Below are 19,168 nucleotides of genomic sequence, written 5' to 3'. Positions count from 1 at the left end.
AAATAATTAAACTCAGTAAAACCTGTGAGACCACTTACTTCTCAGGGATGCTGAGAAAATTAAGTATTATAAAATCATGTGCCTCCAAGGTCAGGAGCAGTAACTGGTATTACCAAACGATTGCTAAATGTTAGTTTCCACACCTTCCTACCAAGTTTCTTTCTGGGTCACAATCAAATTCTAGTCTGTATCTCCTCCATGAGGCCCCTATGCTGCAATCCTGCCTACCTTCAAAGATTTCAGTAAAAATCTTGAAGGCATGATCTCTCGATCTCTCTCTCTCTCTCTCTCTCTCTCTCTCTCTCTCTCTCTCACACACACACACACACACACACACACACACACACACACACGAAACATACAAAGAAGTGAGGATAAGGTTAATTATTAAAGGTATAACTCTAAATTTTCTCCCATCTCCCCAAAAGGAAAGAAAACATGATTTGGATCTTTAAGTATTAGTAAAACAGAGGACCCGTGGCATATCTAAAGGAGCCACACTCAGAGCCAATGGTGCAGGGAATGTACTCAAGAGATATTTAACTGAGCACACTAGCTCAATACACAGGGCTGGGATCTCATTTGAAAGAAGTAGCCACCAACTCCCTCCCATGCCATTCCTGGAGGTCTACCCACCATTCTGCACCCTGGGCCTTGGCACCCAGAGGAGAAAGTCTCACTGAGATCCTGGCTCACAAACAGGACAGCCAGAGGTAGCAAGGAAGAGAATGACAGCAGACATATTTACATGGTTCCTGCCAGTCAAAGGCAGTAGGAGGCAGCAAAGTTAGAGGCAGAGCACCCCACCCACCTCCAAAACTACTGAGAATGCAGAACTGTCATGAAGTCAGGACCTTTCCAATAGCATTTCATATTGGGGACAGGAGTGGAGGAGTGGAGGCTAGAGAGGCATGGGTTCTGTTTATTAATAAGCAGCTCAGCACAGTGGGAGGTTTTCTTGTCTAATTACAGAAGCTGTTGGAAACTGCAGGCAAGGCAGGATTTATGGCCTAGATGACACTGCCTCTGTGTTGTAATTAAAAGTTATTTTTAATACCTTTGTTTGGTTGGATACTTTGGATTATTAGAAATATATGCTGCAATTTAAAACTTGCTAAAAGGCAAAGAACACACAGGTAATACAGCAAACTTGCATAATGTGAAACAATTAAATGTTTTGACAATGGAGGTGGGAAAGGAATCTCTCCTAATTAAGCCTGTGAATTTCTCTAAGAAAGGAGGGGAGAGAAACCAGCCAGCAAGTATACTAAACTAGATTCTCAAAATTTCAGAAGTAACCCACCTACTTATTTTATCCATTAACTGTAGCCTGGGTACCACCTACCAGGAGCACTGAATGAGTCTTCACAACCATTCAACCCAAGCACCTAATCCTAATCCTCTAGCTCTTTGCTTTGCTGGGTCCCTAGGAATCGACAGTGGTCTGTGACACAAGAGCAAGCCCTGGCACAACCACAAAGACCCGGAGGCCAACCCAGGTGCAGTGTCACGGGGGGTCCAAGGCGAGTTGTGGGCAATACATGCTGTGTATGACTTGGTTTTTGTTTTAAATCTCTTCTTTCATGCAATTTCAAGAAGGGACCAGAAAAATGAATCCCAGTGAGAACTGCATGGTGCCATCCATGAGTGGCTACAGAATCAGCCCAAGACCAGGCAGGGGCCATTGATTTCCTGAGTGCCATTTCCAGAATTTATATTTCTCCAATATACATGCAGGAGGCATTTTCTGCAATGGAGGCTCTTCTTTAACAATAGGGAGGATAGAATCTATTATATGTAATAGGCTTTTGAAATTGTCTGATGAAAATGGAGAAGAAGTAACTCTAACTGGCATGAGCTTCTGAGATAACCTCTATATTTCATTTATCCGTGCTATGAGTCTTCTCATTAAAAGTGAATTCCATGCGCTCATTATGTGAAATATGTCATAGAAACCACCAGCTATCACACATCATGAGACTAGAACAGCATTTTAACAGTTATTCAAAGCTAAATTTAAATTTAGCTTTACAGAGGCCATACCAAATTTATGGGATTTATCTTTACCAATCAGAGCCACTGTGCTTCTTTATTATTTTCCCAGTTCAAATCAGGGTTCAACTGCATGTCAGGGCGCAGAATGACCCTTCTTACCTGCCACATTAATTTTCTCAAGTGCTACCAAGCTGGGAACAGCTGTAGTAGAGTTGGTCAAGTTGGTTCCTGTGCCATTGATTACAAGATTGTCGACCTTCGACTCCAGCTTGCCAATGCGCTGCAAAATATTATCCAACAACACGGCAAGAGTTTTCTTCAAATCTGTAAAAGAAAATGCAGATGGTTTAAAAATTATTTGGCCACTGTGTATTTGTTCAATGCACATGTTCTCTCTGACATGAAGAATAAAAAGTGGCACAATCAAAACGTACTGCCCCAAGACCTGTCCTAACAAACTATCTTAAAAATGACAGGAGATATCTTCAAGTGGCCCAGAAAGTACAAAACAAATTGGTCTGTTTTGGGATGCAAGTTGGGCAATTAAATGACATAACATTATTTTTAGCTACTAGGCTAATAGCGAAAACTCCGAGTCACTTAGCATCCTACCAAAGCACACTATTAAATTCCTCCTCCTTACAGCGTGATGGTTACTGACGCACAGAATGATAACCCCAAAGCACAGCGAAGTCCTGAAGTAGCTTCTAGATCAAGTTCATCGTTATTTTTAGTGCTGTGGACTCAAGTATGTCCCAAGTTTTTTGCCAAGTCTTTATTTCTGTTGATTACATATAGTAATAATAAAAGCTCTAGTTCCAGGTTTCCAACTTGCTGGATAACCCAGTTAACTGCAACCAGATTTAGAAAAATACCTAAAGACCAGAGTTATTCATCCGTTCAAAAAATATTTATCAAACAACTACTATGTGCCAGGCACTGCTCTAAATGCTGGGGTAGTCCCTCATGGCACTTACATTGAAGAGTTGATTCCCTTTCTTATATATCTGACTGTGGGTTTAAAGAGTAGTACACTTCCTCCTGGATAAATAACAGACATTATCTCCACGCGTACATAAGCATTTACTAAGTTTGTACACAAGGTATTCCATATGCACACACAGAGATGAACTTAGCCCTTCTCCTCTGGAAATTCATAATCAAAGAAAGACAGACTGACTTGAACATGTGGGTAAGGCAGAAGGACGGTAGGAGAGCCATCCATAGGAACAGAAGAATCCAGACTCATTTATGAACTGGATTGGGAGCGGGCCAGGGGAACAGCACACAATGTATAATAGGTAGCAGGATGAATAATAGTAAATCCTGAACTGTGACAAATGGGAAGTTGCCACCTTCCATTCTGCTGGGAACAGAGCAAACTTGCTCTGAGCAGGTACTCTGATCCGGCCAGGAAGGAAACACACACCTGGTTAATTCACCCAACCCAGTGGACAGCCAACCAACTTTGGCCAAGAGGCACTCGACGTGCCCTCTTCTGCCAGGTCACAAGGGGAGCTCATCAGAACAGAAATGTGGGTATGTAATTAACATGAAAGTTTGTGTTCTCAGTGGCTTACACACAACATCACTGTAGCTGACTAAATACTATAAATAGAAACAGAACCCACATCTTTATCCTGAAAGTCTGGTTTGATGTGCTTGGCATGATCTCATCATTCCCCAAACATCAGACTTCTTTACAATGCTAAGATCTGTAGCAGTTTGTTTATTCATTAATTCTAACAAAATTCTGACCAGACCGATTTTTTTTTTTTTGCTCTTCAGTGTGTATCTCACCTATAGGCAGTAAGACAAGCTGTCCATGACATTAGAGCAAAAGGGTCAAAAATATAATTATAACAAAGAAAGGTAGAAGGAAACTAACATTTCCTGAATGCCTATCATGTGCCACATATGCATGGAAGAAACCGCATGTTATTTCCACATTCTCTGTGAGGTAGATATGACTTCATTTTACAGATGAGGAAACTGAGGTTCACAGACATGAAGTGATGTGTTCGTGGTTACACAGAGAATAAGTCAGAATGGGCACTTGACTCAGGTCTGCCAAATTCCCTGATGCTTCATTGGGACCAGGCAGAAGTCAAGAACCAAGGCAGCAAAACGAAACCAAGTAGGCAACTCAGTGTCTTTCATCCATACATAGGGGTTAGGGTCCCAGACTTTGGAGCCAAACTTCCTCAGTTTGAGTCCTCATTCTCCATTCCTGTCTCCTTACTGTAAAAGAGTGATAATAGTAGGCCTGCCTCTTTGGGGTGGTTATAAAGGTCTAATGAGTTAACATTTATAAAATGTTTCAAACACTGCTTGGCACATAATAGGCAATAATACATAACTACCTGTTAAATATATATATATATCATCCTCTGGAATAGGCTCCCATCCTTCCAAAAGAAATCACCCCTTGGGTAATGCAGGGCTTTATCCCTTTATCCAGAGTCATGAAATCACTCTCTTCCGGGGGCTGCAGTCCCACGGTCGGCATGACTCAGTCTGTCCCTGGCACATCATTAGCTAGCATGACAGCGGGAGTCAGCCACCAGCTCTGCTCTTACACTGAATCATTGCCTGGTTCTCTAGAGTTCTGAAAATTGCCAGAGGCCAGCCACACAGATGGGGGCCACGGTGCCACAGAGAGGTGGCTCTGTTCAATATAGAGAAATCACTCCTCAGACAAAGGATATCAATCTCCCTCACCTCCAACTCTTTACCTGGAGCCTGTATTGCCAGCCGGCAGTCTCTGTGTAAAAAACGGCATGTAACTATTACCCACTAGTTAGTCAGACACAGAAGCCTGGCTGTATTTGGGTTAACTCAGGGTTTCTCAACTTCAAGTCTATTAACATGTTTTTGGGCCAGATGATTATTTGTTGTAGGGGGTTATCCTGTGCATTGTAGGGCGTCTGGTAGCATTCCTGGCCTCTAGCCCCATGGTGACAACTAAAAATGTCTGCAGACATTGCCAAAGTTCCTTGGAGGGGGGCACAATTTCCCCCATTTGAGAACCACTGAATTAGGCACATTCTCTCAACCCTTGGCTTCCCAGATGCCCCCTCTGTGGAGATATCAAGGGAGAACTCAGACAGAGGGGTTATGGGACAAGGAATGGAAGTGCAAGAAGCCACTCACTGACCTTGTATTACGTGTGACTTCCCTTCACTGAGGCACTGGAAGCATTGCTACAAATACAACAACAGGAAATGCCCGTGCCCAGACACCTAACCCATGCTGACGGTGTCTCAAGGGCTGCTAACCCTTTGCAACAATGTTAAAAGTCGACAGCACTACTGAACAGAGTCCGCAACCCACAGGTATTGGTGGGCACACCTTAGGTAGAGTACACAACGGTCACATCAGCATTAGGAAAACATTCCTCAATTCTGAATATATAGTGCACCAGCAAGTGTGACCTATCTCTTGTTGACCCCACCCAGCAGAGACTGACCTTCTGTGACTCTGACATGGTATAAATAGGTGGCTTGATGAGGAGGAGGGAGGATACTGACGTTCACCATCACAGATACCACTCCGATACCACCACTGACAACTGCTATCACTCTGTCACCCCCACTTTGAGCTCTTTCTACATGTCAGCTACCGTCCTAAGCACTTCTCATGGATTAACTCATCTGGCCCTGCCCACGCAGTACGACGCATGCACTGTTGTTCCCAACCTCATTTTACAGACGAGTAAACTACAGCACAGGGAGGTTAAGAAATTTGCTCCAGGTGATTGCAGACCCGGGGTCCATACCCACAGTCTGGTTCCAGAACCGATGGCTCCTAGCTACCATGCTACATTGCCTCTAAAGAACCACCATGGACCTGCCGGCCAACAAGCATCTCTGTCTGACCTGCTGCTTTTGAGCACGCTTAGCAGGGATGCACCTCTGGGCAGCTGTCATGTTAAATCATATCCCAGCCACCCTTAACACTTGCTGATGTCACTGCTCTGGAAGCAACTCCCACACTAAAAATAATTTAAAATCTGCCTTTCCATACCTTCTGCCTTAAAATGAAAATGGAATACAAGGCTATCAAAACCTTGGTACTCTCTAGGCAGCCACCAAAGTAGGCAGTTTTTTCTTTCCCAATATGAAAGAAAAAAGTTCATTTTCAACTCAAGCAGCCATTGGAGTCACTATTTCAAGGCAGTCCAACACACGATAAAAGATACTTGATGACAAGCCCATCTACACATCCTTACCAACTGACAGAGCCTGGCACATTATAGCACTGTTTGTGTTACATAAGTGAATAGACCAACAAATAAACGAACTAGTCTTCCCACCAATAAGGCTGCATAAATTATATCTTCCTGAGTGATGAAATTATTTCTCATCTTTGTATTTTACAGCTGAACTTGCAAAAACTAAGAGTTTTATTGCCATTTTAAACTAATACCAGAGTATTTTTGTGTGTCTTTTAGTCTTAATGATAACCCATTTATCGAAGACGACTACACACTCAAGAATACTTTCTACAGAGTTTAATAAACAAATGAGGGTGAAAATATTTCCCCAAATTCTTGTGTAATATTTGCTATACTTATCACTATGTTTTATAGTTATTATAGCAGTAAAATGTGTGCTCAGGATTACAACTTTCAATTACTAACAAGCTTTTAAAATTGTGTTTGTGCTTCAAAGCCTCAGCAATAAAAATTTAATCCCAACATTACTACCATAATTCGATGTTCCTAAAACTTACTGTACACAATAAAGATGAGATCAAACTAGTTGAAAACATTTTAAATGTCCCTCTGGGGAAAGTCAGCTTTGGTTTCTATCATGCTAGAAGTTCTCTGATAAAGGGTGAGATCGACAAAATCTCACAAGTGCTCTAACAGCTTCTGTCCAGTTTTTCTTTCCAGGAATCCACGACATTAATGAGTAAGAAGGGCTGGAAGATGCTGTCACGTCCTGAAGCAGGACAGCCAAGGAGATACACGGCCAGCTACACTTTCCTTCACAGATGGAGTCTATACTTTCCTTCACAGCTGGGATCTCAGGAGAAAAAGGGGTCCTGCTGGTCGAAAAAGGTTTATAGGCCTATCAGCTAAAGCTGTAAGACTAGATACCGAACCCTGATTGCCCAGATCATCAAGTCAATCAATATTCGAGGGATTATTGAGAAAGGCTGTGCTTCGGGCCTATGCTGTCCCCACCCCACTCCCCTGGGACACGTTTCTAAGGCAGTGGTTCTCTAGCCTGCTGTCCCTCAGGCTCACCTCCCAAGCCCCATCCGCGAGGCACCCAGCGAGAATCTGCAGAAGTCACATGTCAAGGATTCTGGGCACAGCCATGGTTGGGAACTACTCATATGTTTAAGGCGTGGCCACCACAATTCACTGGCCCAGAACCAACTGTGCTATGAGCAACGAACTGTGCAATGAACTGCCAAAAATCGTCTACCTCAGTGCCTGGTTCTAATGCAAATACCTCTTCACCAGGGCCGCCCTGAGAGGCGGAGTGTGAACAAGAGAGCAGCTTTGAGGCTCCAGCGAAACCAGCAGACAGGGCGTTAATGAGAAAGGAAGGTGCTAATGAAAAAAGAATTAACCCCAACCTCTCATTCCCATCGACTGCCAAGAACGTCAAGTTTCATCAGTTACATATATTTAAAATTAATTTTAAAGTGACCTTTCCACAGAAAGATAATACAGTTATAGTAATGACCAAAACACACTCTATTCATTATGTACAAGGACATTCAAAGCAGAGTTAGTTATAAAAGAGAATAGTGTTACTTATTATAGATAAGAGCTGGAAACTTCCCAAATACCCAACAAAAAGATTCAATTACATTATGTCCCTTCCTTCCTGAGTCGGAATAGATCGCTACATTGGAAACTCAGGGAGGGCGGAGAACAGGTCTTGTGATCTCTGTTTATCACCACTAGCTGTTAATATCAGGAGATCAATAAATATTAATTGAGCGGATGACGAAAAAGGAAAAATGTATGGGCATTAAAAATACCTAATGGCATAAGGAAATACAGCAAGTATTTTACATATAGCTTTTTAAATTTAAAAAGAAGCATACACACACACACACACACACACACCTATCTATGTACATTTTTAAAAAGGACTGAAGGGAAATCAAAATTTTTCTGGGTTTGAGGATAATGAGTATTTTATTTTTAATTTGTCTTTGTAAGGATACAAAGATGAGCGTGGCATCATTTTGCCCTCGTGTGTTTTATTGACAGTATCTTTTATCTTATGTTGGACTGCCTTGAAACAGTGATTCGACTAGCTGCTTAAGTTATGCACTTTTTTCCCTTTCATATTGAAAAAGAAAACCTGCCTATCCAGGTGACTGCCTGGAGCACCCAGTGCTTTTGATAGCCTTGTGTTCCATAGTCTCTGTTTTACGTAAGCATTCACATTACTCTCACAATCACAAAGGCATTAAATGCTATTTTAAAATGCATATGGCACCGTGACTTCTACCCTCAGAACTCAAAGATACTGGCCACAAGTGCCCTGATGTCAGAAAAGGTGACACGCGCAGCCCAGAAGCAGCTCAGTCACTGACCCTCACTGCTTTATCTCATTGGAATTCTTAAAACCACACACAGTGGGTAACTCACCTGGACCTGAACCTACACTCCCTTGTGCCCTTCACCCTGCACTTGTCACAACAGGGAGCTGAATGATCGTCACAAAATGACAGAGGACCTGTGATGCTCAGTATCACTGACAAACGCTCTCTCCTGGGTTAGAAGTATGGATTTCAGCTCTGACTCCCAAGGCGTGCCTAGCAGTGAATGCTGTTACCGAGGTGCTTCAGGGGCTGCCACCAGTATTTCAAGGAAATCTCTAGGCAGCAAAATCTGCAAAAAAAAGCATATCTACACCTGTTCATAATATCAAGTGCTTTATGGAATCTAGAAATATCAGGAATGGAGCTCTGGGCTGTTCTCTGAATTTTCCCAGCAACTAGCCAGCCGCATGGACTAGGAGTCAGGCATTTTAACCCTTGGTATAGAAGAGAAACTCTGAAAGGTCAAGCCCATTGTCGTCGGAGGTCCTCAACTCGAATTCCGGGCGTCTCCCCTGTCAGGAAAGGACAGCCCTGGCATACGCTACTCCCAGCTCAAAGCCCATACCAGGAATCATCCCCCTAACATACCCACTTCGGGGACCAAGTGAGTTCACAGCTTATCTCACAGCCCAGAGGAAAACCTTCTCTTTGGAACAGAGCAATGACAATCACATGTCTCTAAAATGCCAAGGTCACTCTGTGGAGCTAACACTCCTTCAGAAAGAGACCCAGTGAGGAGACAAACCACATCTCTTTAGAGTTCAGAGCAGCAGTTCTCAACCCTGGCCAGTGTGCTTTTCTCAAAGCAGCCCCGGATAATTCTGGGACAAGCCTAGCCCATCCTTGCGTGGGAGGGGGCTGCAGGCCTGCTTTCCTCTGGAGCAGAGCTTGGTTCCTCTCATGTCTGGTTGGGCTTCATCCCCTTTAAATGCTAAGGACAACTACATAAATAGGTTCCCAGAGCCCCGTGTTCAAACGTATAAACAATGTCAGGTTTACACAGGCAATTTTGTTTGGGTGGTAACAGGTGCAGGTACATGCAGACCAGGGCTAGTGATAACCCACAATAACAAATGCCCTTTACAAACCTAAGTGCTATAATAAGCTGTGTCATATGTAATCCTTACAACAATGCTATGAGATAAGTCCTGCTATATCCTCCATTTTACAAAAGAGGAAACAGGCTCTTAAAACATCGGTTTCCATGTCAGGATCATGCAGAATAGTTACTTGGAGCCTCCTGGATATGGAATCCACAGGGAATCTCCTCGTGTTTCCTGTCTCACTAAACACATCACTCTGATTTTCAAAGTAGCCCCAGCTGAAACTGTACCACACACAGAGTCCTGTGGGGGGCTGGGAGAGGGTGGCCAGCTGCTGTTCCCTGTGGCTCCTACTATGTGCCAGGCACATACTAAGCCTTGGAGTACAATAGGCAAAAATCCCTGCTTTTGGGGGGCTTACATTCTAAGTGAGGGAGAGAGATGATAAACACATGCAATAAATATGTGATGACAGGTAGTTTATGTGTTGTAAAGAGTGAAATGGAGAAAGGGTTGGCCTTGCTTCAGTGAGGGAATGACAGTGGGGCTGGGCCCTACTTCTGGAAGAGAAACCACCAGGAGAGTGGGGAGAGAGGCATCTGGAGAGATGCCATACAGGTGGAAGGAAGAACCAACGCAGAGACTCAACGACAGGAAAATGCTTAGCCTTCACCCAACAGCTGGTCTTAGAAGACAGCTGGGGTGCCAAAGCAGACATGAGAAGGCCGAACACCTCTTCAGGGGCCGTAGTGGCAAGAGGTCTGCCCCCAGCAGTTCTAACAGAAAAAGAACATCAAGACAGAGCTGGAAAGGAGGAGGAGCTAAGGCCACCAGGCCAGGTGGGGCCCCTCACACGTGACGCCCTCCCCAAGCCAGGACCTGATGCACATGTGAGAGGATGAGGTGTGAAGGCAAAGGTCTTGTTGACAAAGGGAGTAGAAGCCTCCAGCTCCTCCCAGGGACCCATATTCTCATTGTACTCCCATCTAAATGCTCCGAAGTCCCCCTCAGACTTCCAGACTCAGCTGGGTGTGCTTGTGAACTCAGCCTGGCTCAGGTGGGAATTCCGCTGGGCAGGCTGGACCTCTACCACAGAATCACTGGAAAAGCCTCAAGCCCCAAAGAGGCCCACTTTTAGCTTCCAAGCTTCTTAAGTCAGAAAGCGTTTTCTTTAATCATAGCGGCCACATCACCACGGAGTAACCAAGGCTTCCTCAGACACCAAACAACCCCACTCTTTCCCCCACCAGCCTCACTCCAGGAACAGTGCACTTCCCTCAGGGCAGGGAATTTCTGCATCAGTGACACTGGTTTCCACATCACCCCAGCCATCCAAAAACCAGTCCCTTGATCGTATTCGCAGGAACAGAAGCAAAAAATAATAATAACTCTTTTACAAGCTTATATACCTAATGAAATCCAACTCGAATTTTTTTCTTCAATTTCCTAGGACAGGTGGAATGAAACATGTATAAGTTCTTGTCTGACTCTCCGAACATTACCTAGGTCTTCACTTAGACAGGAGTTACCTTTTCAGAGCAAACTCAGGCAGCCGTGCCAGTGTGTCATGGGGGGGGGGGCATCCCATTGGTTTTTGAGCAGAACTGGAAATGGTGTTAATATCCTGGAAACGGACACCCGCAAGCCAAAGAGGGCTACCTGAGGCCCCAAGAGGCTGCTACTCCATTGCTCTGGACCAGCCACCAGAAGCGCTACCCTGGTTTTTTTACCACCTTAAGGAAACAGAAGAATTTCCTTCCTCCTTACCCCCCCACCCCTGGGTGGAGGTGATAGTGGATAACAGGGCCGTGGTCAATCACAAGAACACTCAACCCCCTCACCTCCCTTCCTGTCCCATCACACTGAGACCCAGAGATCACAAGCCACCCTACTACCTGCTTTGCTGACAGCAACACCTCCACACGGCTCCTTGCTCACTGTTACAGCTGCTTCTGCCCCTGGAGGGCTCATACAGGCCTCACGGCCGGGCACACACTCTGCCTTCTGCCTGGCCTGCTCTGCCTCAACCTCCCTCTTCCCGTCCCACCAGGCGGCTCCTTGGTGTCATTTGGGGTAAAAGACACCCCTGGGAGAGGCCTTTTCTGACCTCCTCCTCCAAAGTAGCTCAAGTACTTTTTTTCTTTTTTTAAAACACATCTCCGTGTGTCATTTTTTTCCTTGGAATTTACTTTCTGACATTCTCTTGTTTATAATGTCTCCCCTCCAAGAGCAGTGGCCTTGCCCGCCTTCTTCCAGCTGTCCGCACAAAGCCTGGACGGCACTGACATACACCAGCCAATGGCTCAGACAATTCCCAACACGCTAGGCCTCAGGGGTGAGAACCAATCAAGGGGACAGTCTAGGCCCAAGACATTCAGAGAACCAGGAGACAGGAGGTAAGGCAGAGCAGGCGGGAGGTGAGAAAAGTAGGCGTACAGATGTGGAGGTCAAGGGGAACCAGGTAGCAAGCAAAGAGGATACTGGCAGGGAGGGAATTGGCAGAGAAAGTAAGGGTCCACATCCACTTCAGCCTGAGCTGGTGACCCATCTAGAGCAGAGCATCTCAGCACCCAGAGTAGCAAGGAGGTAAGAAAGGGCTGGGTTGGGCCGGCCAAGTGGCACGTTGGTTAAGAGCTGGCTTGAGATGCCAGCTCTGAGCAGCAGGGCCCCAATTCAGATTCCACATGAGGGCCAGTGACGCTGCCCTCTACAGCTAAGATGGTGAACAACAGCTCGACCTGGAGCTGGGCTGCCAAGAGTCGCTGGTGGCAGCATAGGCTGCAGTGGGCTGCCATAAGCTACCATGAGTGGCCAGCAGCCAGCGTGAGTGGCCGGCAGCCAGCATGAGCTGCCAAGAGCCGCCGTAAGTGGCCATCCAGTGGCCGGCGACCAATCTGTCTCACCTGGGAAGAGCGCAATGATGGTGCCAACATGGGCCAGTGAAGCAACATCCTCCACAAACTAGACTGAAGAACCAAAGGACAGCAACTTGTCTGTTTCCCCTTCCCTGATTCCCCAATAAAATCTTTAAAAATAAAAATAAAAAAAAAGAAAGAAAGGGCAGGGTTAATAAAGTATGGATGGACCAAAGAGGGGGATCTCTCATCACCCCAGGTCTCCATCCCTGACACTCAGAGAACACAAGGCCCCAGGACTGTCCTGTTAGATAAGAAGTGATCACTGGGGATCAGAATTTGGGTCATGCCATCAGAGACAGAGATCAATTCACCTAAGAAACAAGAACAACATTGACTGGGGCAAGTGACACCATTCGTGACGTAATTGCCGCGAAGTCACTGACAGGCTTGGCCCTGCCATGTCTGCCTAGGGATGCAGCTGAGACTGAACTGCAGAGCACAGGGCTCTGGCTCCACATGTTCTTCTCGGGAGTGACAGAAATGCCCGCCACACCCCAAGAATGAATGTGCCAACTGTTCCACACAGGCTGCCCTGGACTCCTACAGGCACCACGTTTGAATTACAAAATCCCAAAAGAAGTTCAAAAGTCTGTTTTCAAATCACCAAAACAAGGTTGGGGGAGGGGAGATACCATTTGAAAGTTGTGCTGTTTGAGGACTAGTCAGCAACCAACCTCATGTCAGGCACCTGACATGCAGCACCTCATTCACCCTTCACCTGGCTGGACAGGGAATGATACCCCGCTCTAAAAGGAGTTTGTGTCTCTAGGGCTCAGGCCACACAGCCAGGATGTGGAAAAGCCAAGCCAGCTGGCTGCAAAGCCCACGTTCCTAATCACTCAACTTTCGACCTGCCATTCAGAAGAAGCATTTCCAGGGGGCCAAGAAATGTCCACTTAAGCATTTGGATGTCTTGGAATTCATAATGCAAAGATGAAAGCGCCTTGGGGAAACCAAAAAAGACTGACCCAGAGACTATCCAGATCAGAGACTGACATTTTTTGGCAAAGGAGCAGACAGTAAACATTTCAGGCTTTGCAGTCTCCGTGACAACTACTCAGCTCTGCCATTATAGCACAAAAGCAGCCACAGACAACACATAAACAAAGGGGCGTGCTGGGTTCCAAGGCACTTCCCATATAAAACAGGAGGCCACAGTTTGGGGACCATGCCTTAGGCCATGGGAGTCCTGGGAAATTGTGAAGTCAACAAGGGACGTGATCAGATGAGTATTTTCAAATGAACTATGCTCACTGCCAAAAAATGGAGTCAGCATGTTTTAGATGTTATGTGAAACGAATACCGGTATTATCATGGTTCTCTGTTATCACAGTTGTTATAAATAAGTAGGAGTGGCTGTGTTTCATTAAAACTGTTTTTTGCACAAACAGGCAGAGGTCTGAATTTGAGCCACAGGTCATGGTGTGCTGAACCCTGCTGCTCTAGGATCTCAAGTCAGGGATTCTAATAGATCAGTAATAATCTGAAATCAGCTACTAGGGTTCTTCAAATACCTATCACAGTGTAAAGGCCCATTTATAGCTTACTATGAGACTCTGATTATACCAATGTGGGGGAAAGAAAAGGAAGGGACGTTTTTCTTTGTTTATTAACAGGATTCATTCAAACCAGACATAGATCCCAGCCATAGGTCAAATCTTCACTCTTTCAATGCAAACATCTATGCATTCAATTCAATGCAGTGCTCTGTACATGGGCAGCATTTGTGGCAGAAAAAGAGTAGAAACCGATGACTCATGCATCCTCTTCCTTGCCCCACCAACTCTGCTAAACCACTGAACCATCTTTCAGTTTCTGCATCCCCCTCTGACATCTGACATCAACCTCCAGAACTGCCTGCCTAATGATATGCCTAAGCTTGGTACTGATGGATTACGGCGAAGCAACGTCGCCAGAATGGCTCTCCAGCTCTCCAGGCCTTGTCGTGCACTATACCATCTCGTTCGGTCCCAGTTGTTGACGCCAAGAACTAGGACCCAGGGGGAAAGATGGACTATCACGTTTTACATAACAAAAAAGTTATCTGCTTGAGAACTTTCAGAAGATGATGTTATTAGATAATGTCTGCTGTTACCACGCTTAATGCAGTGATTCTCCAAATGGCCCCCTATACCTGGAGACATTTTTGATTGTCACAGCTAGGGAGGTGCTACTGGTATCCAGCGGGCAGAGACACCAGAGATGCTGCTGAACATCCTACAACGCACAAATAGTCCCCCCAAAAAAAGAATGATCTGGCCAAAAATACCAATGATCCCCAGATGACAAACCCGGCATTAATAGGATTTCACTGCATGATGATCCCAATGCCTCAAGCACACATGTGCAGTCCAATTAAATTCCAGAAACTCTGCTCCAAAGACCATTTTGCTTGACATGTCAAGTTGATTAGAGAAAAATAGCGGTGTGAGTTAGACTTGCTGATGACGCCTGTGTAGTTGTTTCTTGGTTGTTTTAAGAAAAAGAATTACTTTGCTAAGGGTCATCTATAAAGGGAAGAAGAAGAAGAAGGAATAGTTTCGGTAGTTTCTTTGAGCTCCAAAGTCCTATGATTTTAAGCATATACGGTGGCTGAAATTCAAAGACTAGTCTAGGGGTGTACAGTATATTTTCCTAAAATAATATAACATCTCTGTCAGGCTACAAGGCTAAGACCAGATCACTGTCCTTTAGAATATGGAAGAAGCCTACCCTAGGAGATGTTTACCAGTACACAAGAAATAAAAACAGTCAAAACTACAGAAACTGCAAGTCTATAATTTTACCATTCACATGGTTTCTTCTTCTCACGGAAAACGTCTGATAGACTGAGATCAACAGAAGGAGGAAATTACTACTCCTCTTTACCCCTAAGTATGTGACATGGAGTGCAATGAACCAGAAACTTGAAAACAGCACCTGGTTTATTTGTTACACTTACTACTATAGATGGGTAATACCAATGGTGATAATTTACTTTATTTTTTTTTTCTGGCGGTTCACTGACAACATTCTGGAAATATTAAAGAAGATCAAAGTCAATTCAAAAATGCACCCTCAAGAAAATGACCTAGTTGTTTTGCAACATAGGCTTTCAAAATGGAGTCTCCTTTTATTAATCCAGCAGATCAAAAAAGGTGGCATTTTATTTAAATATCAAAAGGGAATGCCTACAGATGCTGCCAAATCTTTAAGGAATAATTAAAAGCAGATAGTGTGATCATTCAAATAGCAGGCACTGAAAAAGAATTTCCACATTGTACATTGAAAGCAACCATTTTCTCCTTACCAAAAAACAAACAAACAAACCCATAAATTAAAAAGTAACCAAGTTTCCTGGATCCTTCCAAAAAGAAAAACCACATATATGTAAAATTGAGTATGATTTCCTGTGTTTGACCTCAACCTTCAATCTGTTGCTGCACATTTTCAGGAATCATCATTTGAACTCCCATATTTCAGGGTACACTCCTCAGTTGAGTCCCAAGATGGAACACCAACTGTTTCCTCCTCACCCTATCCCATTCTTGTATCTCATTTATAACATACGTCAAGGTCCCAAACCCTGAGGCTACTGAAGTCTCCATTCAAAGACCAGGTTTGTCACTGAACAACAAACAGGTCGTTCCACAGATCAAGTCCATTCCCATATTCAGTGAGCACAGGAGACCTGGGAAGTGCACAAAACCCAGTATGATCCCAATTTCATTTACAATTTTTTGTTTTGTATTTATGTATATGTTTTTGTAAGTACTTTGTATCTATACATATATCTGTATCTTTCTCTCTCTCTCTCTCTCTCTTTCTCTCTCTCTCCATATATACACACACACACACACACACACACACACACACACACACACATATATTTCTGTGCTCTATAAAACATCAGAAAGATATACACTGAAATGTTAATTGTGGTTATTTCCTAGAGTAGTAGATTTATATGTGATTTTATTTTTCTTCCTATCTTTTTTGCTTGTCTGCAGCTTCCAACTTTTTCTATATTAAGCGTAACTTTTGCCTAAAGAAAAATAATATTCCATAGGTATACTTTTTTTTTTTAACTCAACCTCATTTCAAAAAGGATTTAAGACACCTGACAAAAAAGCAATGAGTAGGAAAACATTTCTTTCAAAGAGAGGGCACTTAAGAGACAAGGGCAAGAAACAAGGGCAGTAAGCTCTGAAGAAGCCAAAGTTTACAGCGATTAGCCAGCGCATAGCCCTAACGCCCTGCATACTGGCTGGACGGAGGAGGCATGCATTTGTCTCTGAGTTTCTGGGCGTGCACAGAACATTCCTCCCCAGCCTCTTTACCTCCATCCACCAGTCCTAATTAAGTGTTGTTTAGGGAAAGATAATGAGAATATTTTTGTACATTTCCTGATCCTACTCCCAGATGAGATCATGCAATCCAGAAACATGCTGAGGGAGGAGGGGCCAGCTGCAACTACAAGCCATAGTGTGCTAGCTGTTCCGCCCAATGGCTAAGTATCAGTGTGCACAAGAGCTGAGAACCTCCCAAAGGGCACTGCTTTAACCTTCTGCTAGTGTCCCTTTGTGTGTAATTCACTGCCCTGAAGGCAGTGGTGAGGGATACACTCAATCCACTACAAGACCAAGCCCCAGAGCCTCAGGGGTCCCTTTGAGGCAAAGCCACACTCAATCGAGAGGTCCCATAATCACAGCACTTACCATACGCTGTCATGACACCGGCATATGGCCCATCCACCACATTCCTGTTTTCTTCTGCCAGGGCCTTGATGTACCTCTTGCTGAGGTCCAGGATCTGCTCGCGCAGCATGGAGCTGCTCTCAGGCTGAGTTCGCTGCTGGATGGTAAAATGCAAGAGCATCATACCCCAAATGAAGCCAAAAGTCACAAGGAAAAAGCCCAGCTTCTGCGAGGACAACTTCCACGGAGTAAAGAAAGCCATTGCCCTCCGGCAACTTCACCTGCCGTTGGCTGTTAAAGTGTAGCCGGGGGACACAAGTTCATGGTGGGTTCGTCCGTCTCACTCTGGCTCCTGTGTCAGCCGATTTTCTTTCCTCGCTTCCATTGTGCTGTGAAAGAGGAGGAAAGTTAGCACAGTGGTCAGGGCAAAACACAGTAAAATAAACCAGAAGCCCTGTTGTCACTCCAGTAGCTCTCAAATGTGAACTTGGTGTTTTTCTTAATTTACTGGTTCAATATCTTCTATTATGATTCGGGTTCTGTAAGCTAAGACGGGGAATCTGGCGAGGCGACAGAGCTGTACAACTACGGAGGAGGAAGTGTGTGTCTGAGTGTGTTAACAGGTGTAGCAGGGCTGCTCCAGTCTGGACCCCGTTCAAAACAGGAAGTTTGTTTTGCAAGGTGGGGAGGAGATAGAAGGATATTTCACTGAATGTCAGCAGAAACCCAAGTGGAGGGTGGAGTCATATCACCACTGGGCACTTTTGTGTATCTGTAATGTGAGCTTACAAAGTCATTATTATGTGCTCTGGCAAGGGTTAGAGCATGCAGCTGGAGAGGTGAGCAAGAAAGTGGATGCCCCCTCGGGGTAATCAGACAAGGAAAGGGGAGAGAGCCTCCACATTACTTAAGCATGGCCAGCTTTCATTGGCAGTGTCCAGAGATGAGCCGAGTCTCTCGGGGCCAGCAGGTGGCCTCTCCCAGGCTCCGCAGAAGAGAGGCTATACCAGGGGTACCCAGCGGCCTTTCTGTTCTAGTTACCATGAGTGAAAGCTGAACCTCGCTTCTCACTTGCACGCTTCAGCACAGGAAATGTGGAGCACATGACGGCCTGCTGTTCTGTGACTCTCTATTTCACTCACACCATGAAGCAAAACAAGGCTAAAAGGGATAGTTTCCTCTGCCTATCACATCGTAAGGTATACAAGTGTTAACTCACTATGTTGTACACAGGAACCAAATATAATATACTTTCAATTTTTTCAAAAAGGTATAGTTTCAATACTAATATAATCAAAACTTATCTGGTAGCTACATAGGCTGGGTAAAGGTCCTAAATCAAGGCTTCCCAGCAAATGGGGCTGAAATGTAGGTTGCAAGTGAGTTACAGGTAGGCCACGATACCCACCCCTTCGGCCAGAGGCCTGGGCCCAAGAACCAGCCAGCTTACAAATGACACCATTTTCTAAGTGTGACAAGGGAAAGGCTGAGCAAGGATCTCCTACGGAGGACTGACCCAGGATATATTCAGAGTGTGCATAAGTTTCAGTTCAAAGGATTCTTCATCTTAAATAGCTTAAGAGGAAATGATAACAGGATCTTGTAACTAGCAGCTTCAGAGTCTGTAATGCAGCACATCTGGATTGGCCCTCCCACCTCACTGCCATTCCCTGGCCTGTCAACAAAGTCATCAGTAGTCGGGGGTACTAATACTAACACTAAATGATAAACTCTAGATAGGCCCCAGGCATTGTGATAAATGTTTTTTGTGTCTTGGCTCACTGAACTCTTTTAAGAGTCCTATATGGTGATTTCACTTATATGTGGAATCTAAAAACTGAAAGAACGAGCAAAATAAACAGAAATGGTCTCAGAGATATAGAGGAACAACTGATGGCTGCTAGTTGGGAGGGGGCGGGGATGAGAGAGAAAGGGAAGGGGTTAGACAGCATAAATAGGT

At 44.7% G+C, this 19,168-nt stretch overlaps 1 protein-coding gene across 1 annotated transcript in view; it reads right to left on the bottom strand.

The window, feature by feature from the left end:
* Positions 1 to 2,154: 2,154 nt before the first annotated feature.
* The window catches only part of LOC109377195 (alpha-1,6-mannosylglycoprotein 6-beta-N-acetylglucosaminyltransferase A-like), a gene marked incomplete at its 3' end in the record, with an annotated part of 187,161 nt that continues 170,147 nt past the window's right edge, over positions 2,155 to 19,168 (bottom strand). Inside the window, exons 2-3 of the mRNA XM_019633465.1 lie at positions 17,230 to 17,597; positions 2,155 to 2,319 (exon numbers count right to left, since the gene is read on the bottom strand). Coding sequence (XP_019489010.1) covers positions 2,155 to 2,319; positions 17,230 to 17,470 — 406 coding nt within the window. The remainder of the gene's footprint in view (positions 2,320 to 17,229; positions 17,598 to 19,168) is intronic.

This window comes from Hipposideros armiger, unplaced genomic scaffold, assembly GCF_001890085.2.
Source record: "Hipposideros armiger isolate ML-2016 unplaced genomic scaffold, ASM189008v1 scaffold_1318, whole genome shotgun sequence".
Classification (NCBI taxonomy): Eukaryota; Metazoa; Chordata; class Mammalia; order Chiroptera; family Hipposideridae; genus Hipposideros; species Hipposideros armiger.
The sequence above is the reverse complement of the archived record's forward strand: the minus strand, read 5'-3'. Positions and strand labels throughout refer to the sequence as shown.